The sequence below is a fragment of the Glycine soja genome, chromosome 9 (genome assembly GCF_004193775.1).
Source record: "Glycine soja cultivar W05 chromosome 9, ASM419377v2, whole genome shotgun sequence".
NCBI classification, from domain to species: Eukaryota; Viridiplantae; Streptophyta; class Magnoliopsida; order Fabales; family Fabaceae; genus Glycine; species Glycine soja.
The window spans coordinates 40,643,872-40,670,783 of record NC_041010.1 but is presented as its reverse complement, the minus strand read 5'-3'; the positions used below and the strand labels follow the sequence as shown (position 1 = coordinate 40,670,783).

Genomic DNA, 26,912 nt, shown 5'->3' with positions numbered 1-26,912 from the left:
TGGAAGCACACGTTTATGGAGGCGAATGCAGTGGCTGATGCCCTCGCCAATCATGCTAAAAGCCTAGATTTCTTGGGTTGTTGCATTTTTGTCATCCTTTATTTCTTTGGGAAAAAAATGTAAATTATATTAAACACAAAATGATACAATAATAAACGGGGCATACCCCGCAGTTAAAGAAAATCAAAAGTCTCCCTAATACAAGAAGACCTATATCAAGATGCTAAAACAAATGCAACATATTACAGAAAATTGATAATCTTCAAAAATCAGCTTGTTCCTAGACAACCAAATGCAGTAGATTGTAATTGCTATAGCCAGACAATGTAATTTTCCTTGAACACCTGATGTGGATCTGCCCCTAATTAAAGAGTCAGTAATGCGCTGTAAAGAAGTGAAACGCCTGCGGAAAGGAGCCAAATCACGAATGTGAACCCAAACAACTTGGAGAGATTTCCTGCAAGAAAAGAACAAATGAGCATTTGACTCAGACTCATTTGAACATAAAAGACAGAGGGAACTCTTGTTCAAAAAAGCAACTTTGTCAAGAGTAAACAGCCGATTCCTTTTAACAAGCCATAAAATAAAAGACATTATTTCTGGCAGTTGATAGTTTGCATTTTTTGGTTTAGGCCCTTTGGGCCCGTCTTGAATAAAAAAAAGACATAAACATATTCATTGATTCCTGCATTAAAAATAATATCAGTTAGTTACAGAAACTATGCCTCCCTCTTGATACTTTTCTGTGAGGCTTTTAAGGAAAGGCTGGAAGGTAAAGTGTGAGCCACCAAATTTTTTCTTCTGGAACAAATAAAACATATAAACATGAAATTATCATTTTAAATACCATTAGTGATATCAAATAGTGGAATGTTGCATGTAGCTTATCCATTATAGTCATTTGAAACTAAAAGATGATTACTGCCTGCAAATAAAATAAAAAATTGCTAAAGGAAGGCACTTGTTATTGATGTGTGATAAATAGAAAAACTAATGAAATACCATTGGTTCCCAATAAAAAACTAAATAGAAAAATTTAATAGAAAAATTTAATAGTGAACTAAATCTAAATAATAGAAACAGATACTCTAACTCTAATTTTTTTTTTTAAATTTTCCCGTAAAAAATTTACAAAGTTTTCTCATTTTTTTTTGCTTTCCCTTCTCTTTCTCATTTATTTCTCTCTTTTTTTTCTTCTTTCTAAACCAAACATACCATATAAGAACGAGAACTAAGAGAAACACAAGACAAATAAATAAAACAAAAATTCCAAAGTGCCATGATATCTACTATCTAGGGCCAAATGGAGGCGTCGTGCGCGAACAACTGCAAAACCACAGAACCTCTGAGCTGGTGGTTACGTGATCTGAAAATGCAATCATATGATGCCAATTTATATTCCATAATAATATACTATAAGTCATGTGAATATTTATCGTTACGTAATAGTATTACATTATTGACACCTTTTATTCCTTTGACTTTCACCTCTCATGAAGCGGTCGCTTTTACTTATGTTATTAAGCTATGGCTGGTATGGATACTTAACTTAGCTGATAAGGATTAAACTATTATTTTCCCCCCAAAATCTATGTTTCATTCCTTGAACATTATGCATAGAGATTTATTTCTTAACTACAAATTTGTTTTTTTAATAATAATAAAAATTATACACTGCAAAATAATCTTACCTGTCTATGAATTATTTTAACAATTATACCAACGATAGTTTATAAATAAATTACAATATAATTATTTTATTATCAGTGCATTATTATTAAACTTTAATAATGATACAATAAAAAACAAACCTCACGAGTGACTCCTATTTGATTGTGAACTTGGCTTCTATTAATAAGTAACCGTCCTATATTTTATTTACATGAATTTTTTGTTTGAAGATGTACGAATTTGAGTTCCAACGTAGTCCTTGGGGTTCATTTTTTTTTTTCTTCCGGATTTCACTCCCTCAATCAACGACATATCTAATAACTTTACACTATTTATTCTAGCTAACTGCTTAATTCAACTAAACTCACTTTCATGACTTGGTAAAAACGTTTCACTCACATGGAAATCACAAAACTCACAAGAAAAGTGATAGTACGAATTAAGAAAAAACACGAACCCACGAGTCTAATCACTAGACCAAAACAAAAAAAAAAAGGTGAGCAATTGCTCAATAGTACAGCACGAGTGACAGCAGAATTATCAAAAAAGAAAGAATGAAAAATACGAGAATGAATGATTAACCAATTCACTAAATAAATAGCAGAGAGGGAAGGAACCTTCGCTTTCATTCATTCATTCACTTCCAGCAATGGAATTAGAGGACTTGTTCCCTTTTGCTACACTTTGAAATACTATATAGTAGCTTTTTCCTTTGTCGTCATCATTATTAACTCATTATGATCAATCAATACTTTTTCCAATGAAGTTTTCATCGTTGGCTCTCTTTCTTAATACAAAATCCCAGTTCAGAAATTCTCTACTTTTTATGCCACACATATACACACTTCTCTCTCTCTCAATCTTGGATTTGCTAGTTTTGTTCCACCCTTTTCAGTTTTCATGTCAAGTTTGAAGCTTTGATGCTTTTCAAGCACACGCATATTCTTGTTTTGAATTCATTCATAGCTGAAGTTTCAGTTGGTGGATACGGAGTTTGTTCTTGTTCCTCTCATTGGTATGTATGTATATGTTGGTGTAACATGTTCTCCGTTTCTCACTTTTTTCTAACTGGGCGTTCAGGTGTTTATTGAAGGAATCCTTTGTTCTGTACGATGTTTATGGTCTTGATAAAAAAATGGGACAATTTTCTAGAAAGATATTTTGTTTACAGTGAACTCTAATAACTGGTATCGGAATTTTGAGGTTCAGAGTTTTTGTTGCTTCTTGCTTTTCCTGCATTTTCAGAAGCCTGTTGTTGGGTTTTCTTTTGACTCTGATTTGATTTTCCGTGAATGGATTCTGAAGTTGTTGATTTATGGGGTGCTTAGAAGCTAAGGTTCTTCTTTCTCTTCTGGGTTGGCATGAAAGCCAATGTTTTCTGATTTTTCTAATAGGCCTATCCATATCAATCTTCAATCTCTTTATCATTTTTATCTAAAAGAGGGAAAACATGGTCAGTTTTCTTTTCCTCCCTTTACTACAATGTTATTGTTTATTAGATTTCTGCATTATTATGGTTTACATAGGATGCAATACTATCTAAAAAAAATTAGTCCTTAAATTAGCAAGGTTTAGTGGCTCAATTATTACACAATTCAAAATGTAAATATGCTTTACTTTGAAGGAACTGATTGGTTATTCCTTTCACTTAATTTATGTGAAAAATTAGTAACTTGTTTGCGTCAAATGTAATTTGGATCTTACAGATTAACAGATTTAATTGAAGTTTAAGGTGTTTTGAATTTTATGTTATAAAATGCTCTTGTGGTAATCCAGGGTGTGGAAAAGGAAGAGTGCTGGTTCATTTCGCATCATATAGAGGGAAAGGAAAGGACCTGAAATTTTTATTGGTTGAGACATGAATCCTGAAATTGATGACATGAGATTGTTCTGGTAGACCCTTTGATATATGGGAGGCTTATTGGCTTATTGCAAATGTTTAAGTTCAATCAGGGTAGGATGGCCAAGAAAGTTCATGCACATAAAAACAATAATGGTGTTAAGTGTTATTTTATATATTTGAACAGAGACTTCTCTCTTGCTACGATAGACAGCTTCAAGGAAGCTAAATTGAGCATTTGTTCACTAATTTCTGAGCATTCCTTTCCTAAAATGATAGCTTCAAGTGACTATTTGCTTGCCAAGTTTTGTATTAGTTAATGACTTAAAGGTTATTGTGTTAAATGTGAAGCAGTGTAAATATCGGTGCTGATTAGTTTGTTGCATTTTCTAAGATATATTTCTCAGATTATTGTTATTAATTGTTGTTGTTATTTTGTATTAAGTTTTTTTTCATCCCTCCTCTACTAGATTAATTTTGTTAGGTTAATTCTTATTTGTTATCATTCTGTGTGTCATGCAGACCTGGAAACTTCTGGAAACGGCATGGAGCTGCAAGTAGAAACATCTCAGGTCCACTGTTCAGAAGGAGAATTACCAGTAAGTTTCTCTTCACATACCTTTATGTGTTAAGGGTTTCAAGACACCGGCGTATGCTTATACATCATGTTTCTCTTATCTTTCTTAAATGGAATGTACTGTGGTGAATTTTCAGTACTCTTGTCAAGTAGAAGATGGCTGGTCAAAGACAAATAGTTACTCAAATGTGTATTCAGTGAAAAAATTGAACAAAGAGGATTTTTCCAAACAATCAGGCACCAGAAATAATGCACCAAACCTTGTGGCAAGGTTGATGGGGATAGACACCATGCCATTACCATTAGACACTAAATCTGTTGTTCCATTGGATGAAAGCAAACATGGAAATATGGAGAGGAAGTTTTCAAAAAACGGAATGAATCCAAGGGGTTCTGTTGGCAGGGGTTCCTCCAACTTTAATTCTTCTAGCCATATGGTATTTGATTCATTTTATCGAGACATTGATGTTGGTGATGATCAATGCGGACAGAATTTTGGAAAACCAAGGCCTAGGGAACATCCTCAGGAAGAGGAACTAAAAAAATTCAAGAAAGAATTTGAAGCATATCAAGCGTCAAGGTTTAAGGAGGGGTCAAAGAATGTTGAAATTGGAAGTGGTTCTGGGAGAATGCTTTCTCAAGAGAACCTGAGCAAGGAAAAGATGCTACAGATTGCAAGTTCAAAGACAGATAGCCACACATTTAAGACAAAGCTACTTAATGGTAATATGATGGAGCCAATCTCAACTAAGAAAAACGAACCCTTTCCTTCAAGAAGTAAAACACCAAGTAGAGACTTTGAGGAGTCTTTAATGATGAAATCTAGAAGCAGATTAGATATATGTGCTTCTTCCACTCAGATAGTTATCTTGAAGCCTGGTTCTGATAGGATTTGCAATTGCAACCATGAACAGAATTGCATCAGTTTATCAGGCACTTTACACGGGAGAAAAGGTATAGAAGATTTTCTTGAGGAAGTGAGAGAGCAGTTGAAATGTGAACTGCAAGGGATTAGAGCTAGTGGAACTGAGACACCTCACAATGAAAAACTATCTGATGCTAAAGAGGTCAGAGAAAGTGTGACTAGAGATGCTGAACCAAATTTACTCCGCTCGGAATCAACAAGATCATACAAAAGTAAATTGCAGTTCAACGGACCAAGTTCCCCAGAATTTTTCAACATAGATACCAGGAGATTCTTGTCAGAGAGGCTAGGAAATATTGTAAAAAGTGAACTGCATTTGGAAATTCCTGAAGTGGCTTGTTATTTAGACAATGGCAGGATTAGATTAAAGCAGGATACTGTAAAGTTTGCAAATGACAAGAGTCAGTGGGGAGTTTTGAAAGAGAAAAAAGAATTACAAACAGGTTCCTACAGACACAAATTAGATGACAATGTATTGTTCCACAAGGAGTTGTCTCCTAGAAACCTTGAAAGATCCTTGTCTGCTCCTGCATCAGGAACATCATTTGGAAGGCTTCTTCTAGAGGACCGCCACATATTAACGGGCGCCCTTATTCAGAGGAAGCTTGAAGCTGTTGAAGCAATGCCTGTGGATGTTAAAAAAAAGAAGAGAGATGGATTTAATATTAAAGAAAAACTTTCCAATTTTAAATATACTCTTGGTCTCAGAGGGAAGCTGTTTGGCAAAAGGGTTCAGTCAATAGTAGAATCACATGGCAGTGAGCATGGTCCAATTTTGAGAGATATCAGAAGTGGACCAACTGTTCTCATGAAATATGGTGAGAGACATGTAAGTTTGCTATATACATTTTTCAGCATTCTCCTCAATGACCTTTGTTTTCAATTATGTTGCATATATATATGGTTTTTATCTAATCATCAAAGTTTCATTCTTACATGATCTTTAGGAGAACTCCACTGAGGTACCTCCTAGTCCTGCATCTATGTGCAGCTGTGTTCATGAAGAAGATTGGAGAAAGACTGGATATTCAAGTCTAACATCAACTCCAGATGCATCTTCATTAGATGATATTTTTATTCCCAAGGTTTTCAGAGATATCAGCTCTGGTTTGAATGGTGAGACAAAATTTCAACTTTCAATTTGATGCAATGATACCACAGAAAGTTCATAAAAAGAATGTCAATGCCATTTCATTGTTGTTCTATTTCATGTGCATATATACTTAAATATACTTACAGCATTTAGTCTGTTCTTCAAATGAATTGTGGCCCTGCTTGAAAGAAAAAATCATGTTAAATTTACTTCAAATTTTATCTCTAGATAACTTCTTTCAAGGGCTACACTTTCTGTCATAGAAACTATATAAGAAACTTAAGTTATGCGTTAATATTTCTACAAGTTTCTGCCCCTTTCATTATCCTCCTTAACATGCCTTCTATGTTCGGATCAATTTCAATATAGCTTCTGAAATCTTCACACTAATTTAGAAACTGACTATTCATTAAGTTGGTGTTTAATAGAATGAAATTAACAATAGAGTTCAAGCTTTTTGCTTCTTCTGCTTGGTGACCAATTCCTTAGTAAAGCATTGTTCATATTAATCTTACAAACTTGTAAACAATTGAACAATTCTGCTTGGTGACCAAATTCTTTCTGACAGTTATCTGCTTGTTGATTTGGCAGAGCTAAAAAGGCAACTCAGTCAACTTGATTCCGATGGCTCTGACGACTTCACCACAAAGCCGGAGCCTTTCGAGTCTGAATTAGTTCACTTGGATGATCCAGCAGAATCTTATGTAAGAGATCTGCTTGTTGCCTCTGGTTTGTACTTTGGTTCATGGAATAAATCTCTATTAAGAGGGGACACATTTGCAAAGCCCATTGGCAACTCAGTTTTTGAAGAAGTGGAAGAGTCTCATAACAATTTGATCAAGGAGGATGAAAGATCCACAAAGGATCAGAACAAGAACAAGTTAGAGCACAAAGTTTTGCTTGATTTGTTAAATGAGGCACTTTCCATTGTTCTTAGGTCACATTTGACGTTGTCTAGATTCAGAAGGAAACTAAGCAATTCCTCCATGCAGCCTCCACCATGTGGAAAGGAACTACTGAAGTTAGTGTGGGACATTGTCAATGTTTCTTTAAATCCTACATCTAACACATGTCCTTATTCACTTGATAGCTTGCTGTCACAAGATCTAGGATCTATTTCCTGGTCTGGACTAACAAATGATCAGATTGATACATTGGAAAGAGAGATGGCATGTCTAATCACTGATGATTTGGTTGAAGAATTCACAAAGGATATGCTCTTTTAGGTGTAGTGTGAAGTATCATTATGCCCTTTGCTAAGATAACGTTTTCTTTGCATTGGAGCAAGGCATGTACATGATTATCCTACAGTAACCAAAGTGAAATATTACTTTCTATATGATAGTTGTGACTTGTGATAACGGAATAATGCATGAATGTGTATATTTATTTTTGTGAGTGTGATAAAGGGGGAGTACATAGTGTACGTACACTAGTGGTATGCAGTTTATTGTTTCAAAACAGAAAATCAATTGGTTATATAATTTAACAATTTCTGTGTGCTATCCCTAGGTTGTTACTTTAATGACAGTCCCTTATATTTGTACTGTATATAATTAATCGAAAATAATCTTTACATTGTGTTTGATTGAGAAAAAAGAAAAAGAATGAAAGTGAAAAAAAAAGGAATGAAAATTAGTGAATTAGAGTAGAAGAAAGTAGGGTGGGCATGCCAATCCAAATCCAATTAAGTGGATTATGAAAAAAGATGATGAAACTCAATAAACCATGAAGGGAAGGGGGGGAGAGGGGGGGTTGTGAATTGATTTTCAAACACAATGTACTTGAAAAAAAAGAGTTGCGAAAAAAAAAAATTCTATGCAGATCGTATCATAAAACAAATATGAACCAAACTTAATCAATCATTCCTTACACATGATCCTTTATTAACTTCCTTTCTTTCACAATCATAAAACTTGAATCTTTACATGTGTAAAATATGAATGAGCTAATTAAACCTTGAATGAGAGAAAGATATGAACAAAATAGAAAAAACACAATTTTTTTTATACTGGTTCACTCTCTATTTCTAGAGAAACTAATCCAGTTATCTAATCTACAACCTAAATTAGATTTCTACTATGCATAATTTTTTTTTACAAACAATCACAATTAATCTACAATTTCCACCCTAGAAAAAGAGACTAAGGCATCCAACACTAAGACCCTTTGTGAATATAAGTCTAAGAGAACCCTACTCTTAGTCCAAACTAGAAAATCCTACTCTAGCATGCTGTAAGCAATTCATGACCAATCTTTCCACAAAATTCTTGCTGTGTTGAGAAGTTGATCTTCTTCTACTAAAAAAAAAACTCACTTTCAAGAAAAGATCTTCCAAATCAAAAGATTACGAAGTTGTGAGTTTCTATAAAGCTCTTTTCTTCTCTTCTCTTGTTCCCTAATGACAACATGGAATCTTGCTCATTCTGATGCTAAAAAATAATTTTCGAGATGTATTAAGTATTCTCTAATGATCTCTTGATGTGTAGATGTGAACACAAGCTGATTATTTATAGAGAAAATAATTATAACCGTTTATAATCGATTAAATCTATAAGGTAATCGATCATTTCAATAAATTAATCTATTAGATTATCCAAGTAATTGATTAAAGTGTTCATCCAACATCGGAAAATAACTCAAGAACAATGTAATCGATTATATGACCTAAGTAATCGATTAAAGTGTTCTTATTCACCTCCTCTGAACAACTTGAACGAGAGAGAAGTAATCGATTAATCCACCTGGTAATCGATTAAAGCAGACTCCTAAAAAAAAATCAGTCATTGTCTCAAACAACTGTGTAATCGATTAAAATACTACTGTAATCGATTAAACTGATATGAGACTTAACTCTTTGAGCTTCAGACAACTTGTTGTAATCGATTAAAATAAAAAGTTTTTGCTTTGAAGAAATTTTTCTAACATAGAAAATTTTCTTCACTCACACTATGATGATGCACAATGTAACCCATATATCAAAATGTACTAAGATGCAACAACAAGTTTACATGTCACTCAAAGGAGTCGGACATGTAAAAGCTAAAACTTTTTCTAAAATTTTTTTCAAACTTTTCCTTGAGCTTCAAACTTTAGTCTTAGGTTGTTCCATGTTGTTGCTCCCTTATATCTAACATATTGGATTTAAAATTCATATCCATTAAATTGGATAAAATTGATTTGGATTTTTTGAAACTAGTTTAAAATTGGTTTTAAAACTACTTTATAGTTCAAAATCAATTTAATTTTAGACTGTAAATCAGTTTTTCATTGACCTTGTTAGAGTTGGGTTTTTTTTTTTTTTACTTTGACCAAGGTTGTTTTTAGCTAACCTCAGTTAGGGTAGTTTAATCTGATGTCGACAAGGACAATTTTTAGTCAACCTTGGACAAGGTTGTTTTCAACCGATCTCAACTTGGGAATTTCTTGTCGATCTTGGCTAGGATGTTTTCGATTGACCTTGACTGGGGCAATATTAGGCCAACACCGGATGAGACAATTTTTGACGGACTCCAGTCAAAGTTATTTTCTGTTGATGTCAACAGGAGCAATTTTTGGTTGACTTCGATCATGACTATTCTTAGTTGATCTCGATTAGTGTATTTTTGTAGACCTTGGTCAGGGCCTTTGTTGGCTTTAAGGTCAATGTTACTAACTTAATGGTCAACACACTAATTTAGATAATAGGACTAAATCTCTAATTTTTTTTTTTTTAAATTGAAAGACTAAATGTTTCTATTTCTTTATAGGGAACTAAAATTACAAATTAAAAAAAATGAGACCAAAATTATATTTGAACTTATTATTATAACATATAATAGATCCATAGACTTATAATATGGTAATAGATATTTGAATTAATATGGTAATGCATGTACCATAGAATTAAATTTCTAATGGCTCCTGTATTTGGCTATAAAATCAAGCAAAATATTATTATTGTAAAATTCAACAAAAAAACTTTCCACAAACTTGTCCCTTTTGGAAATACTTATTTCAATTGTTCATACTTTAAAAATAAATACTTTCAAATGTACTATCGTGTCTGAATTTCATGGTCCTTCTATATGTCAAATTCAGTAGGTTGAACTAGAATATATAGTGGACCTAAAACACCTAAATTGACGGATGACTAGTGAGTTCCTGCATTTATGTTCCTTAAGCATGTGATACGAATGTCAAGTAGGGAAATATGGCAAGTGCTAGACCAAGAAAGGAAAAATGGTACTAGACAATAATTATCGGTTTTCAAAACATGCAGTACTTAATATGTGTTTAAATCCAACACAAAGTCTTACATGTGCATTGTGCAAGTTCAATGCAAACTTTATTATGTCCTAACTCCTAAGGTTCCGATTGATGTGTCCGAAACTGTTTACTAGACCGTGTTCTAGTGGATGATCGCGAAAGTAAACTTCTGAATAAACTGACGTCGGTGATCTGAATTTGGTTGAGACAACGTGGAGATGAGTGGTAATATATGTAGATAGCACTTGGCAGATATAAAGTTGGATCGATGATTCGAAATGAGAGTTCAAATGTAAATCAAGAGGTCATAATTAATTTTTTTTACTGATATTTTTAATAAAATTAATAAATTAATATTTACTGATAAGAAAAAATATAGAAAGCACATGCCATTCGATCAAGTCTAATGTTTATTCATAAACTTTTTTTAAAGTCAACTAACATATATTAAAACTTATGTTTTTGGTATTGATTTCGGTTAATACACATCTTGTGACTTAGACTAATTCAATACTTAGATTAGTATGTATGAATTAGACTTAAGGTTGTCCTTAACTTAAAGGTGTGTGACTATGTTCGATGGAAAGAACAGAAATAGACGAAGAAGAAGAAAGAAAAGGTAGGTGAGAAAAAAAAGAGTGAAAATTAACTTTATTTTTTAAGAGAAATAAAGAAGAAATAAAAGATGAGAAGTAAAGAGAAAAAAAATATAATTAACTATATTGTAATATAATTTATTATGTTTTTCAACATAAATAATTTATTTGTTATGCTTTGCAACATAAAAATCAATTATGTTGTACATTTTCAAACCGTTTATATATCATTACCTCTTTCTGTGAATTTTTTTTCCTATGGTCCACTTTTTTTTTAAAAATATATCATCATACTTCCATCTTACTAAACAATCAATATTCTCTCACTTTTTCTCTTTACCAAACAACCAATATTCATGGGTATAAGAGTAAAAATTATATTGGAAATTAATTTCTTCTGTCAAACTCAATTTGCTTTGGTTATATATAAGACCATCTGCATCGCCAATTTGTGCACGGTATTTGAGGAGAAATGTATTATTCCAAAGTAGTATAAGGGATTAAGCCATCCGTATTGGTTTTCTTTGGAGTTTCTCAAATTAGCACCGGTTCTCAATTTGAAAATGGTGGGTCCATGTTCATTTTTTGTTAAGAAAATAGAAATATTAATGGTGAGAGCCAACTAAGAACCCAAAATTAAGGTATTGGGTCCGAGAGAATAAGTATTTTTTAAGTGCTTATATTGATAAGAGTAAAAATGAGTCATGTGTCCATGTATAATTCAATTAAAAAATCAGATAATGATATAGGAATGGGGACTCTCAAAGTGGCCTTTGGTCCCATCAGACGTTTACTAGAAAAATTTAAGTGTAAGTTTGACAGCGTTGTTGTGATTTAGTCATAGAATCACGCATAATTGTTAATATATGAGACTGACTTGTATTGCTTTACTTCTTACAATAATTCATGACTATCAAGAGCTAAATCAGCTCCGCTGAGAAGTTTGTTTATCAATATCGCCTCTCTAATAGAAAATACAAGTATCCTTAACACAGTAAACAATCCTATTTATAAAGTTAATTATTCTAATTTAAGAATTTTCTTATATACAAAACGTGAACTCTTAGACTTCACTTCGTCCACGAAAAGAATCTAGAGGGTCTCTATTTCTCCATATGATTGAACTGAACAAATTGATGTTCACTAGTTTGGCGTTTGGCCATCGATTTTCTCGGAGACAGTGAACGTAATAAGGTACTCAAGCACATGCAAGCAGCAAGCATGAATACGGTACATTATTCAAAGGCCTGTTTTGTGATCGATGCTTGTTGCTGTCCAGTCGTGAAACAGGACCTATTAATCAATCATCATCACGTGTCCATGAAAATAAAAACAAAATTTTGTTTAGTTTCTCAAAATATATATCATCGTATTTAACTTTTCTGGATATAAATAAATAATTAGCTTATTAGTATTTAAGTTGTGATTTGTTTATTATTTTTATCCCATTACTAGCTATTTGAGTTTAATTTTATTAACTTATGTATAGCATCAAATAAAAGGTGACATGATATAGTATTATATATACTATTACACAATACTGCACAATTTAATAGATTCATTAGAATCGACCTAGTGAGATATCAGAGTAGATATATATGAAAATTTTAGTTTGATGTTCATTATTGTCATTGCAGAAAAAAAATGCTATATAATTTAACTATAGAAGCCTTCAAATGAGAGGGAAAATTGAGTAATAGACCTAATAAATTTTAATTAATGTTAGGAAAAACTCAGGTCCTACATTGGTTAAAAATAAAATAAAATTAAAATATATAAATGAGGGACAACCCTTATCTCTTAAGCTAATTTTTAGGGTTGAATTAGACCTAAACTCACAAAAAAGAGTCACCCATTATTATTGTTCATGCACCAAACTCAAGAAGTACTAGGCCTGAAGGGTCTCTTCTTCGATGTAATGACCATATTTCAGAATGCAAATTCACAATAGGAGGTGCAGGATCCAATAGTGAGAATATGGGATTCAAATACCATTTGTCTGCACTTTACTTGATATTAGGGAGAGACAAGCCCAGAGAAAACTCTTGGACAATTAACGCCTAAAGACATGCCCCGAAGGAAAAATAAAATGAACTAGTGTTTATGGGCTTTGCAATAATAATTGGGCACTTGGTAGAAAAGGGAGTATGGTGGTGTACTTAGAAAAAATAGTTGTAAATAGCATGAGCCCAAAAATTGCTATCATCACTCCCTGTTGGTTCAAATTGACCAACTTATCCTCCTCCCATTTCTACACTCCATTTCCTTTCCCTTCCTCCCTCAGACTATCCTCTCATTGGTTGCCACCCCACCCCTTTCTCCTTTGTTGTTTTTCCTTGACACCTATGATCTCCTTTTCCTCTCCCTAGCTTTAGGTTTTATATTTGGTGCATTATGTGTTCAAGATTTGATGTTTTTTTTGCATTTTTTTGAAAGAAAAAATATTTATTAAAACTGATTTAGCCCATGAGATGTGAACCAAACCAATAAGGAATACAAAAAAATAAATAAGAACACAATCCCTTGATACAAAGCCTCCCAAAAGGATAACCCCGACAAAGTCAACAACAGCTAAAACTAAAACTCACTCCATACATGAGCACTTAGCCAAGCAACAACTAATATAGCCAACAACAACTGTTATAACTAATAACAAAGCCACTGCAATCTTTTAGCAATGGAATTATGATTCCATACTGTTGGATGACAAAACGAAATCAATGAGTTTAAATGGGTTAGTAGCATTGGCATTAGCAATTCTTCTTGTGGCTGCACACTTAAAACTACTTATGGTCTATTATGTGCATGTGAACTTGCTAAATATACCAACATATTTGGTTCAATATCCTTGAGGTCTATTCATGTGCTTTGGAAGATGTTATCGAATCACTGAAGATGACACATGTGATTCTTGGGGGGGCTTAACTTTGACACATGAGGTTGATGCATTGTTAAAAATATTTTCACAACTTGATATGTGTGATAAAATCACAATGAAGATTAAAGTTTGTGAATTTGTGTTTCTAGATACCACTTCATTGTTTTCCTTTAGAAAATGTGAAAACAAAGGGAGCACCAAAGTATGTGAAATCTCTAAATGTGCACCTTCAATGTGGGAGCAAGTCAATGCAATGCATATGATGGTAGATAGCCTAAGAACTCATAATGTGCTTTGCTAAGTAGCTCGTGACAATAAACAGAATAAATAATGCCTTATGTAGATGAATTTCCTAATGAGTTGCAGTAATTCATTCTTTGTATTATTTTGAAAGCAGATGAAAATTGTAGTTTGTTAAGTCAAAAGATATTTATATCTTAAAGACAAATTAAGACTCCTAATTATTTTGATTAGATACAAATAAATAGAAACGATAAAAGTTATGTATGATATGTTATTAGATCATAGTATGTATCTGTGCGTCTAAAGTTTTAGATGATGCACTCATAAGACAATCTGATATATTATTTAAGTAGTCCATTTAAGACTTTCATTTAATACTATTTTTGAGATTCTTTCATGCAGAAAACATTCTCCTAGAATTTGTCAAAGTCCTATGAAGAATAAATGAAGTTCACAGTTTGAAAGACGATCATCCTTATCAAAAGGTGCACTATGTTGTTACAAACCTATTATGATGAAAGAAGTGACTTCCCTGTTGAATTACAAGACACACTAGCCTATCAACATGAACTTTGCATGAAGAAGGGACGTGCATTTGATACAAGCATTAAATGCTCCAATAGACTCAAGACTTCAGATGAAGATTAGAGTGAGAAATCCAACTGTTGTGAGATAATGGATACTTGGAGAAAAAAATTATATATAGAAAAAACTTTGAAGATAAAAGACACGAACAATCTACATGAATTATTCTTTCTGTAAATTCTTGTAAAGATACAAAGCTCTCAAAACGCCTTGTATACCTTGAGAGAAAATACTAAAAGTATTGAGTGATATATCCATTTGCAAGACGATTATATATTTTAGTCAATGTGCAATCTTCCAACAAATCTTGTTGAATTGTTTAAAGCTAGTAGTAGCTTGATAGAACAAAGAATACTAAGTTTAAGTCAAGCTTGGGATAAAACTTGCAAGTGTAAGAGCCAAAAGTGTCAATGAGTAATATTTGTAACTTTGATAAGTTACTGAAATCTTGGTGATTGCCAAGAACTGGACGTAGTCTTGGATTTGAGACGAACCAATATAATTCTCTGTGTGCTTCTCTTTTTTGCTTTAACTGACAAAGGGTTTGAATATGTTGTTAAATTTTATATCCTGTTTTGTTTTACAAAGAAAACTATTTTTTATCATCGTTTGACGTAGTCTGATCTCTAAGCATTTTAGGTATTTTTACATCAGACAATAAATGTACTATTTGTTTTAGAAAAGTTTTTAAATTTCTAAAAACACAATTTAACCCTCCCCCCTCTTGTGTTATTTGTTTCTACATAATTACATGACAATTGTAGCTTTGCTAGGTATGAGTGAGGAATCTTGGGCTTGTTTGTCAAGAGTTGATTTGTAAACTTTAGACATGACACATTCTTTATGCTGAGCTCTTTGGCACAAAAGAAAGTCTGTTTGAATTAATCAACTCTTTATATGTCGATAGTGGCCTAATAGCAACCCGTGAGATGTGGATGTCCATTTCTGATATAGATTATGTGATTGCTAGTTGGTGTAATGTTGAATTGGTCCACTTATTTATTGAACTTTCTTTTTGCTTAGGAGTGTACCATCATTTATTGCACATCAACGCATTAATGTTGTTGGATTTGTTAACAATTTCCACTTTGTGTAGGTATTCATAATCTACTTAAGAGACCATTTAGTAATGTAAGCATGTAAATTTGTTCACTAACTCAACTCTATCTTTTTCTATCATTAATTAGATTTTTTAAAAGGATAATTGTCCCTTATCTCTTATTGCACCAAAATGGAGTAGATACTGCACTAAAGAAGCTCGTCCATGGTAAAGACTATGTCTGTACCACATACAATAATTTAACTCTACCATTTCATTCAACTAGAATATCTCAATATGTAATTGACATTATCAATGATTCATTATAATTAATTACTCTTATATTAAATACTGCTATTGCTTTCTATTTTTATGTTATGTGTATTGATTTTAGTCCTCTAATATTGATCAGGAGGCATATTAATTCTCACACATTTTGGCCATTGTTATGTATTAATTGTTAGGTGCTATTTAAAAACAAAATTGCATTATTTTATGTGAATCGATGTAATAGAAATATATTTTTATTGTACATGTGTAGAACACAGTCATATTTCCTTACCAAAAATATTTGTAGAGTATTTTTGGAATTTAACAAAAATATCATCACATGGGTGGTGAAAATAACAATTTGTGGATGAGAATAACAATTTCATTAAATTCAATTTTGTTCTCTAAGTCTCATGTTTTTGAATTTTTTTGTATTGCATATTTGATCCTCTTTATTTTTGAAATTTAACAATTTTAATATATTATTTGTTTTGCTATAATTTATTAATAGAAATTATTGACGTAGCATTAAGTCATGTCCTAGCATTGATACATTGACATAATAAGTAATGTGCTAGTTTAACACATATGCTAACATGATAATACAAATTTTAATCTTTATTGTGACATCAATATACAGCTAGAGCCACATTGGCATAACTTTGAGATTATGAGGTCATCTGCCATGTCAAATGTTACTGTCATGCTATCACTTACATGTCATGTTATCAATTTCTGATAATTCTTTTTATTATCACAAATCAACGGTAAACCAAAATTACTAACTTTTAAAAATATACTCCAAATTTTGTTAGGAACAAAAATTACACAATCATAAAGGACAAAAATAAATTTAAGTCTTTTTATACAATTTTTTTCATAGAAAAGAATTGAAATTGACCTTTCATATAAGTTTTTATTTTATTTTATAGAACCTTTTAACCTTTAAGAGTTAATTTAATATAATTTCGAAATAAAGCCGAAGTTTAAAAATATTTATATAAAATTAGGTTAATTTTAAATTTGTAAAAGCATTTTACATTATTATTAATTAGTATTATTCATTCCTTGATAAGTTAATTCAGCATAATTTTTTTTCCTTGATAACTTATTTAGTAAATCTAGTCATATCAATAATTACAATGTAAACTAAATTTATTAAAAAAATGTAAATATACTATTAAAAATAATTTAATTCATACCAATAACGCATGACAAATAAATTTATTTAATATTTGTACAAAAAATTTCTTTTGTCCAAATCTACTTTCTCTCTTGTCCAAATCTACTAAGAAACGTTAAATTTGATATATAACATTAGAACGCTAAATTTTAGATGAAGTTGTGTACGTAATCTTCATCTTCATTTATTACATTATTACATTTTTTCCTCTCGACACCATCCCGCAACTTATGAAAAGCAACTGCAACGTTGTCATTGACACAGTTTGACAACGAAAAATGAAAAGAAATGCTATACGAGGTTACTTCAAAAGCAGAGAACTAATTAATTGTTGTTTTTGTGGGATCTGCTTCTTTACCATTCTCCAACCATAACCAACTGAAATTTTCTACGGCATCCACATCTTTTCTCAAATAATAATAATAATAATAATAAAAGAAATGTTATTATTATTATTATTATAAATCGGAAGATCTTGGGTTTTCTACATGCCTTGGATTTTTCTTCTTCACCATTACAACCTCTTCTTCCTTTCTCTCTCTGAAAACCCTAATCCTGGATCTTCTTTTGCCCCTCTTTCTCTCTCTGCCACAACAGGATCAGGTACACATGGACCTCCTTCATTCTCAATGATCCCAACTCTCTTTTGATCTTTTTTTTTGTGTTCTTGAATTTCGACTCATGGGGTGTGAACATTCCATTGATTTTTGCATGATTCTGCTGAATCCAGATTTAACTTGTGTTGGATTGTTTTGTGTTCTTGATTCATTGCTTTGCGGATTGATTCAAATCGTTTGGCAATTGGGGTGTTGAAAAAAAAAAACAAAAAAAATCCTGTATTGTGCTGCTTGGGTAGATTGAATTCAGGTCCTCGATCTTATGATTATGTTGCTGAATTATGCTTCCTTGGTGAGTTTCTTGGTTGCTAGGGATAGTTGGATTTGGTCATGTTTGAGAATTGAGATTTGCTGCTGCTGTGTTTTCGATTTTTCATAGATAAACTAGTTCTGATGAATTGAATTGTATTTAGTGCATTTAGTTTTGAGTTTGATTTGTTGTTTTCTTTCTTTCTATCTAGGAATCAAAGTGTTGGAATGGAAGGATTCGATGTTGGGTATGAGTCAAATTTCTTCTTCTCGTGGAGGGTTGTTAGCAATAAAAAGTGGTACCAGCTTGGATAGTCTTTGAATTGTTCCGAGTTTTGTGTAGGTTTTGTTAAGGATCTTGTAGGATTGTTAAAATCTTGGTATCACGAGGGATGTGGAATTGGGAAGGAATTGATCGATGTTGCAATGGTGTGATTGTCAGTGGAGTAGCTATATAATTCGCGTGTAGATTTATTCATTGTATTTTGGAGTCCTAAATTTGAATTTATTGGGGGAGCATGGAGAATGTGTGCGATGTTAATCTGTTGGATGCTGATGTTCTTTTACCACCTCGGAAGCGTCTTCTAGCGGGATTGAAGAAACAGAGTTCAGATAGTGATGCTACTGCCTCTCCGTCTCCAGTTGCTGCTTCTTGTGTTACCAATGCTGCTTCCCCCTCATCCTCATTGTTTTCAAGTGAATTTGAAGCCCGACTGAAGCATTTGTTGAGTTGCCATTCTAATAACCCTAACCTTATTACACCTGAGGAGGTTGTGGAAGCCTCAAAAGTGGCCGCAATCTCTGCAACTAAAGCTGCAGAGGCTGCAAGAGCAGCAGCTGAAGAAAAGGCTGCAAGAGCAGCGAAGGCAGTAGCTGCAGCCAAAAGGGCTTTAGATTTGGTTGCATCTTTCTCTGAGGAGGTGGCTGGAAAGGAAAGAAATCTGAAAAAGAACAAGTCAAAGAAGCATCTCCCAGTTCAGCTGTTGTACAAAAACAACCAACAAATTGAAAATTGTAGGACAGATGAAGAATTGGCTCGTAAGTTACATCGAGCCATGAACAGTTCTCCAAGAATCTCTAAGAGTTCTCCAAACTCAGACCCAAAACGTAGTAAACATAAGAAGCCTAGAAGCTCTTCAAGTTTTGAAATGACCGAGGGATCTGAATCTGGTGTGGCACTCAGACAAGATTGCTTATCTTTGAACAACGAACATGCAATAGCAGGCAAGATTGATTCAGAAGGATCCATCCAAGAGGTATGCTCAAGTAAGAAAGATAAGAAGGTGGTTAAATATCATAGACCTAGCCAATTAGAGATAGATAACGGGGAAGCAGAGTTGAGTCAGTCAAAAGGCAAAAACTGTGAAGATTTATCTCCTATAGGTAAGAAAAGAGGAAGGGTGAAGCTAAAAAAGTTGCCCTTAAGCATTTGCACCTCGAAAGATAGAGCGCAGCCAAAGGAAGAAATAAGAGCCAGAAGTTCTCCCTTGACTAGAACGAACACAGGCAATAATCCTGTTAATAGTATGCCTTCGTTTACAGTGGAGTCATCCACTGACAGAGTGATGCCTATTGAGGCTACATAAATGTGGAAATGCCAAGGTTTCAAGGCACCAGCTTGCATCAAACAAAATAAAGCTGTGCAGTCATAAACTCATATATTACAATGGGATGCCCATGTGCTACTGTGATAGATGTTGATAGCCGAGGTAGGAATCGTGATGTTTCTCTTTAACAACATGGAATTTATCTTTTTGTTCATCTTTGGTTTTTGTAATGGATTTGCAGTGATTAAATGTAAATTTAGATATTTTAGTTGCTTGCAATACTTCTTTCAGATTAAAGTTGTGTTACTTCAATTGACAGGAAAGCTTGAATTTAGATAGGAGGATACAATGAATAGCAGCCTTTTCATTGTGCTGCCTGCTTATTTCTACTCCTCATTTGTGTTGAGAATAAAAAGAGAAGACCTGTTGGTTTTCTATTTATACTTTCTGTTGACTGTGTTTTGAATTTGCTGCTTTAATATTGTAATATAGATTGTCTAGGCATTAAAAATTTAGAAGTTGCTCAAAATAATCTACTTATTGAATAGGTTTTTTTGGAAGGAAGCTTACTTATTGAATAGGTAAGTTATTACTTTCCTGGCATTAAATAGGGTAAGCTGTTACAATTGTTATTCCCTTCATTTCAAATTAGTATATTTGTTAAGATGAAAGAAAATCATTAGCTGTATCAATTACTACGATAGAATAGCTTTCTTTAACTAAAATAACTTTATTGAAAGAGTAAGAGTATAGTTATGAATTAGTTAAGATCTGTTACACCAATAAATATGGAATGTTATTGGGAAAAATTATTAATATTCATTTTAAAAAATTAAAGTGATAAATATTTTAGAGAAATTATACTTGTATAATAAAATATACAACTAAAATATACAACTAAGAGAGGGAAATAGAAAAAAGAAAGATAAATTTGAAATGAAATAAATGATAAGACCAAAGAGAAAAATAGAAACAAAATATAATGTTTTACAAATTGATTTACCTGTATCAATTCTCAATATATTAAAACAAATTAAAACTTTCAATGTGATAGATAATTTGAAACGAAGGAATTTCTTTTTTAACGAAGGAATTTTTTTTTTATAATAATTATTAGTAGGCTGATGGACATTGATGATCAAGTTCTGTGCAGTTTGACTAAGAATGTTGAACAGAGCAGGAATGACAATTCTCTTTTAGTTGGTTTATGCATTCTGACTTCGATCAAACACCAACTTACCTTTTTATTTTTTGCTTAATTGCAAAAAGTGTTTTCCTTTTTTTATTTCATTAAATTGGTGTTCCTATTTTTTAATTTATTAATGGAGATCCTTTATTTTTCAAAATTTACTATATGATTTTCCAGAGAAAAAATTAAACATTAATGGTTGGCTTAGAAGGTTAATTGTCACACATTCACATATAATTGATCGTTTAAGAGATATTTACGTGTTTAAAAAATATCATTATTGATAACTACAATAATTAATTATTTACGTTATATCCAGTCTACCTTCATTAAGTAATTAACAATTATTTCATAAATAATTACCCCAACTTTAAAACGTAAACTTTACTCACCTAAAATCCATAACCTTTAAGTTATCAAAAATCTCTAATTTCCAAAATTAGTAACATGAACCCAAATTGAGTAATGTGAGATATGTAAAATAAATTAACAGTCAACATTTGATTTTTCGTCTGGGGATAGATAATAAATTTTGAAAGATAGAAAGATTCTAATAGTAAATTAAAAAATAAAAAAACTCAATTTAGTGAAATAGAAAAAATAAGCAGACTCTAATGACTAATTGATTAAACTAGTTATCCATTCACCATTCAAATAATATCACAGAGATGTCATATAACAATATTACTTATCGATTCTTTTCCTTGTCTTAATTTTGTTGAAATTTTTATTTTACTTATTAATTCATTAAAAATACAATTATAAAACTAAGGACATTATAATGAGTATATATTTTGGTTAAGCCAATCAATTAAATCATTAAATCTTATTTGAATTTAGATTTTTATATAATACGGTAACCAATTTATTAAATTTAATGAAATAATTAATAATTACACTACGTAATAAATTACCAAGTGATTAAAATGTTACAAAAAATTATTTATTTAATTATGAGATATTTAGCTAAGGTAATAAATTGTATTTGAACATTCCATAAAATATATGTATTTACATTTTTATATATTTTAATAGATTCACAATTATTTGTGTATATACTTTTAAATATTTTTATACATATATACCAATGCATGTTCTTCCATAATATATATATATATATATATATATATATATATATATATAAATATTTTATAAATTCATTATTATTTGTATATATATTTTTAAGTATTTCTATACATTACACAACATATTTTTTTTAAAATTAAAAAAAGTTAACAATATAAAAACTATAAACTATAAACTTATACCTATGTAAAGAAACAGGTTATTTACACTAGGTCGATCTCACGTTATTTATAACTGCTAATTAATATAATTTAAATGTAATATTTAGGTGTATTTATTTTTTAATTAATATTTTTCAATGAATCTTTCTATAAGGAAAGAATGCATTTTAAAGAAGAAAAATTATAAATTGTAATTTTAAATATTTTTCACTATAAATATTTCTTATTAAAATTGTGTATAAATGTAACTTATATATAAATACAAAAAATAAATTTTCAAAACAGTTATTTAAATAATATATATATATATATATATTTTTAAAATATACAATTATTTGAATATATACATACATATATATATATATATATATGTATGTATATATATATATATCAATATATTATTTCTTGTTTATTTATATTTTAAATATTTGAATACACATCTAATATATTATTTTAAAATGTTTAATAATATAAAAATCATGATTAAATAATTTTTTTAATGAATTACACCATAATATATATATATATATATATTATTTTGTATGAAAGAATTTATATATTTTGTATATTAAAAAAATTTAACATATAAATTTTGTATATTATAGACTTACCTGTGCAAGGTATGAACTACTGGACTAGTTAAACTTTATATGTAATTAGTAGAGTGAGAGTGATGTTTTTTATATGCAGCTATAACTTAACATAATAATAGTATAGTTAAGATGTTAGTTAAAGAAGAAAATAATCCAAAAAAATATGGAGACAAAAGTGGATATTTGTCAGTATAATAGATTACATATATAATTAACTTTTTTCTTATTCCTAAAAAAACCTTTTTTCTTTCACAAAATTAAAAGATAAAATGATTTTTTTCCTTATAAATAAGTTTTTTCATGACATGTGCCCAAAGGCACAAATGATTATCTTCCGGTGTGAGAGCAAGATGAATGAATATTCTTCCTTCCAATTTTTTCCCCATGTTTTCTATTTTTCACCCAACAAATTTAAATCTAACAACACCACATTAGATAATCAATGCTCATTTTTCCATCTTATATATTATTCCACAACCCATTGCTATATATTTACTGTATTATTATTAGCATTTGCCAAACCTTGACTTAAGGTCACACCACACCCTCTTCCCCACACATCATCACACAAATTTCTCATAATTTTCAATTAACCTTCACAATAATCACGCACCTTCTCCTCCCTCTGCGTGTACGTTGTTGCTTCTTCTGCACCCATATCACCCTTCATTTTGCAGCCAACGGGGGGTTTGGTTTAGCAGAAGAGAGTAATCTCCCACAACGTGACCAACTAAGGTTTAAATATCTCTGCTGTGAGAGATAGTCACATTTAATGTCTGAGTGTGCGTCCAAGAGGTGAAAGAGGAGACCTGTGGTTTGCAGAAGAAGCACCTTGATTAATTCATCATATATCCCAATGGGTTTTCACAATAATAATAATAATAATAATAATGTTGAAACCCCTTTTCTCTCGAACGCACCCCCTCTCTCCTCAAAATTCAAGACCCTGGCCAACATCTTCATATCCATTGTGGGTTCTGGCGTGCTAGGGCTCCCTTACAGCTTCAAGAAAACGGGTTGGGTCACGGGTATGCTCATGCTCTTCCTCGTGGCGTTCCTCACTTACCACTGCATGATCCTCCTCGTCCACACTCGCCGCAAGCTTGAACATTCCAACGACGACGTTAACGTGGGCTTCCCCAAAATCAACTCTTTTGGCGATTTAGGGCACGCCATTGTTGGCCCTCTTGGCAAGCTATTCGTTGATGTCATGATCGTGTTTTCTCATTGCGGTTTCTGCGTCAGCTACCTTATTTTCATTTCCACCACGTTGGCCTATCTCGCCGGTGATGATGACACCTCATCAGCATCATGGTCCTCCTTGTTTTGGGGTTTCGCCACGCCAAAGGTGTTGTTTCTGTGGGGATGTTTTCCCTTTCAATTAGGGCTGAATGCTATCCCAACATTGACCCATTTGGCTCCTTTGAGCATTTTTGCTGATTTTGTTGACATTGTAGCCAAGAGTGTGGTGATGGTGGATGATGTCTTTGTGTTCATGAAGAATAGGCCTCCTTTGAAAGCCTTTGGGGGCTGGTCCGTGTTTCTCTATGGTTTAGGTGTGGCTGTGTATGCATTTGAGGGGATTGGATTGGTTTTGCCCTTGGAAGCAGAGGCCAAGGATAAGGAGAAGTTTGGTGGGGTTTTGGGTGTAGGGATGTTCCTTATTTCTTTGTTGTATGCATCATTTGCTGCTTTGGGTTACCTTGCTTTTGGTGAAGGGACTCAAGAGATTATCACTACCAATCTTGGACAAGGAGTGGTAAGTGCTTTGGTGCAGTTGGGTCTTTGCATCAACTTGTTCTTTACTTTCCCACTAATGATGAATCCTGTGTATGAGGTGGTTGAGAGAAGGTTGTGTGACTATAAGTTCTGCTTGTGGATGAGGTGGTTGTTGGTTTTTGGGGTGAGTTTGGTGGCACTTATGGTGCCTAATTTTGCAGATTTTTTGTCATTGGTGGGTAGTAGTGTATGTGTTATTCTTAGCTTTGTGTTGCCAGCTATGTTTCACTATTTGGTGTTCAGAGAAGAGATTGGTTGGAGCAAAATGGTGTGTGATGGGCTACTTGTGGTTTTTGGGTTGGTTATTGCAGTGACAGGAACCTGGTCTTCGTTAATGAACATATTTGGCCCTAATGCTTGATCAGACGAAAAAAAAATTCTCTTCCTGTGTACAATTCCGTTTGTCTTGTTTGACATGATTGGATTTAGGGGTTGCTTTCGTGCAACCTTTCGGATTCCCTTATATGAAGAAAATTCAATTAATGTTCAAATCATGCATGGCTCGTGCAACGAGCAATTAGCTACCAAGGAAGATGGATAACAGTCTTTTTTTTCTCTCCCTAAAATTAATTTACATTTTAATTAATCATGTCTATCATCCTAAAAAGGAATCATGTCTATCACACAACTAAACCTTATGTGGCTATATTATTATGGATAAAAACGAGTAAGATGGGGTGAATAGTACGTAAGGAAACATTAGTACATAACTATTTTGTAATTTTTAATCTTCATTTTGAAATAAAACTATTTTTCTAGGGATATTTTGTTTCTTATTAAATCACATGACTTCTCTTTCATTAAATACCTTATTCTATTTTTTATCTATATTTTTTATTCCTTTCAAAAACTATTTTCTTAATTATTATAAATAGTAGCATTAGGTATTTGAAAAATCCTCATTGTTTGTCTCAATTTTTTTTTGGATTTAACAAGACTAGCAACTTAATTACATTTGAGTTATGGGTTGTAATGAGTAAAAAAATTATAATAACGATTGACTCAAGCGATAACGGCTTGTGCTTTTAGGTATAGAATAAATTAATTGTGTGAAAAGGAAAATACACACCTTGTATCATTACTTTTGGTAAGATTACCAAAAAAAAAACTCTGAATTTAATTTAAACTTCTAAAATAAGACTCAAACTTGGTGAAAGTTTAGTGTTTTCATATTTCAAATTATGATTAGATTGAACTAAAAAAACTCGAGTTCAAGTAGAGTCAAAACTCAAGCTTACAATTCATTTGACAATTTTGAGTCATCCTAGAACCTAACCCATTTTGTCATGTCTATATTTGAACCTATAGCCCACATTTGAATATAGCCTATTATGAAAAATATCATTTGTGGTAACAATCATCTATTTTGAAAAGTATCATTTGAATTTGAAATTTTAAATCTCTACACATTATATACTTTTTTCTTCAAAATTTTGGATTTTGAAGCACCATGTTGAATTATTAAATAAATAAATAATTTATTTTGATTTAAATAACTTATTTTTACAATTTCTTCTCTAGATTCAAAAGTCTTATCTCTTAACTAATTTATTTCTATTTAATAAAATAAAATGTTTAATATTATTAACGAAAATATTGACTCTTTAAACTTTATTTATTTTCAAGATAAAATATTCATTAATATGGTTGAATAATAATGATATTTTTATTTTTATAATTATGTAAAATTATTGTTCATTTAATTCATAGGAAACTCGCTAATTTTTATATACATATTTATAATTTAAGAAAATACATTGACTTATATTCCTAAAAAAATCAATTTCTATTTCCTTTTATCTATCCACTTTTGAATGAATTTATTTTCTATTTATTTTATTTTAAAACTCAATAAAATATTAATTACTATCTTTTTTAATTCTATTCTTATTTTTACTTAATTAATAAATACTTTATACACTTAACATTTTTTTTAACAGAAATTATACACTTAACATAAATGCAAAGGAAACAATATATGAGAATATATTAAAAAAATTAACAATAATATTTAAGTAAATCATGATATTAATTATATTTTTTAATATTTCTATTATCCACCTAAGTGGATATAAAAAAAAAAGCAAAGGGAATAATTGTTAAGATTTTTTTTGAGTCACCATGTTAGATATGATGTATCCATTAATTTTGTCAATGACTGATCTCCAACGTTAGGAAATTTGACTAATTATTTTTAGTATATTCTCCCCTCCTAACCTATGGGTACACAGATGTTAATATTATAATTTTTGTTAAATTATAAAAAATATATTTTAAAATGTTAAATAAACTATAAATATATATTTGATAAAATAGTATAAGGAGAAAGGCATCATCAGTTGTGTAGATCCATAAGATTTTTCAACTGAATACCAGTGACTTCAGTTTGAATCTTGAGTATTTAGCTTTGTGAAATACTTGGAAGGAGAGATGTGAAAAAAAATTAAGTAGAAAGGTTTCTCGAATATATTTGAATTTTAAATGTTTTTATATAGTTAAAAATTAATGACCAATAGTAAATAAAGCATGATTTAAATATTTTT

General features: G+C 31.4%; 3 protein-coding genes across 5 annotated transcripts; all 3 read left to right on the top strand.

Annotated features, from left to right (window-relative positions):
* The first annotated feature begins 2,285 nt into the window (after positions 1–2,285).
* LOC114366938 lies at positions 2,286–7,514 on the top strand. 2 transcript variants are annotated; one of them, XM_028323976.1, is made up of 6 exons: positions 2,286–2,686; positions 3,448–3,625; positions 4,034–4,110; positions 4,226–5,842; positions 5,961–6,129; positions 6,698–7,514. In XM_028323976.1, the coding sequence occupies exons 2-6, from the start codon at positions 3,607–3,609 to the stop codon at positions 7,330–7,332; spliced, it is 2,517 nt and encodes an 838-aa protein (XP_028179777.1). In that variant the 5' UTR covers positions 2,286–2,686; positions 3,448–3,606; the 3' UTR covers positions 7,333–7,514. The 2 variants fall into 2 exon arrangements, with proteins under 2 accessions (XP_028179777.1, XP_028179779.1); XM_028323978.1 differs by lacking the exon at positions 3,448–3,625 and having other exon boundaries at positions 2,287–2,686.
* Positions 7,515–17,342: 9,828 nt separating this feature from the next.
* LOC114368916 (cyclin-dependent kinase 13-like) lies at positions 17,343–20,009 on the top strand. Of its 2 annotated transcripts, none has more exons than XM_028326208.1 (2): positions 17,343–17,751; positions 18,227–20,009. In XM_028326208.1, exon 2 carries the CDS (start codon positions 18,533–18,535, stop codon positions 19,598–19,600), a length of 1,068 nt encoding a protein of 355 aa, XP_028182009.1. In that variant the 5' UTR covers positions 17,343–17,751; positions 18,227–18,532; the 3' UTR covers positions 19,601–20,009. The 2 variants fall into 2 exon arrangements, with proteins under 2 accessions (XP_028182009.1, XP_028182010.1); XM_028326209.1 differs by lacking the exon at positions 17,343–17,751 and adding an exon at positions 17,829–18,057.
* A 3,195-nt stretch (positions 20,010–23,204) lies between these two features.
* Positions 23,205–24,823, top strand: LOC114425760 (amino acid transporter AVT3B-like). Its single transcript, XM_028392716.1, has one exon. It carries the CDS (start codon positions 23,447–23,449, stop codon positions 24,728–24,730), a length of 1,284 nt encoding a protein of 427 aa, XP_028248517.1. The 5' UTR covers positions 23,205–23,446; the 3' UTR covers positions 24,731–24,823.
* The last annotated feature ends 2,089 nt before the right edge of the window (positions 24,824–26,912 follow it).

What these genes read in the sequence shown, in the direction of transcription:
- LOC114368916 (XM_028326208.1), top strand. Translation starts at nt 18,533, where the DNA reads ATGGAGAATGTGTGCGATGTTAATCTGTTGGATGCTGATGTTCTTTTA.
- LOC114366938 (XM_028323976.1), top strand. An exon ending in GTTCAGAAGGAGAATTACCA is followed by an intron (nt 4,111 to 4,225) that starts GTAAGTTTCTCT and finishes GTGAATTTTCAG; the next exon opens with TACTCTTGTCAAGTAGAAGA. An exon ending in TGAAATATGGTGAGAGACAT is followed by an intron (nt 5,843 to 5,960) that starts GTAAGTTTGCTA and finishes CATGATCTTTAG; the next exon opens with GAGAACTCCACTGAGGTACC.
- LOC114425760 (XM_028392716.1), top strand. Translation starts at nt 23,447, where the DNA reads ATGGGTTTTCACAATAATAATAATAATAATAATAATGTTGAAACCCCT.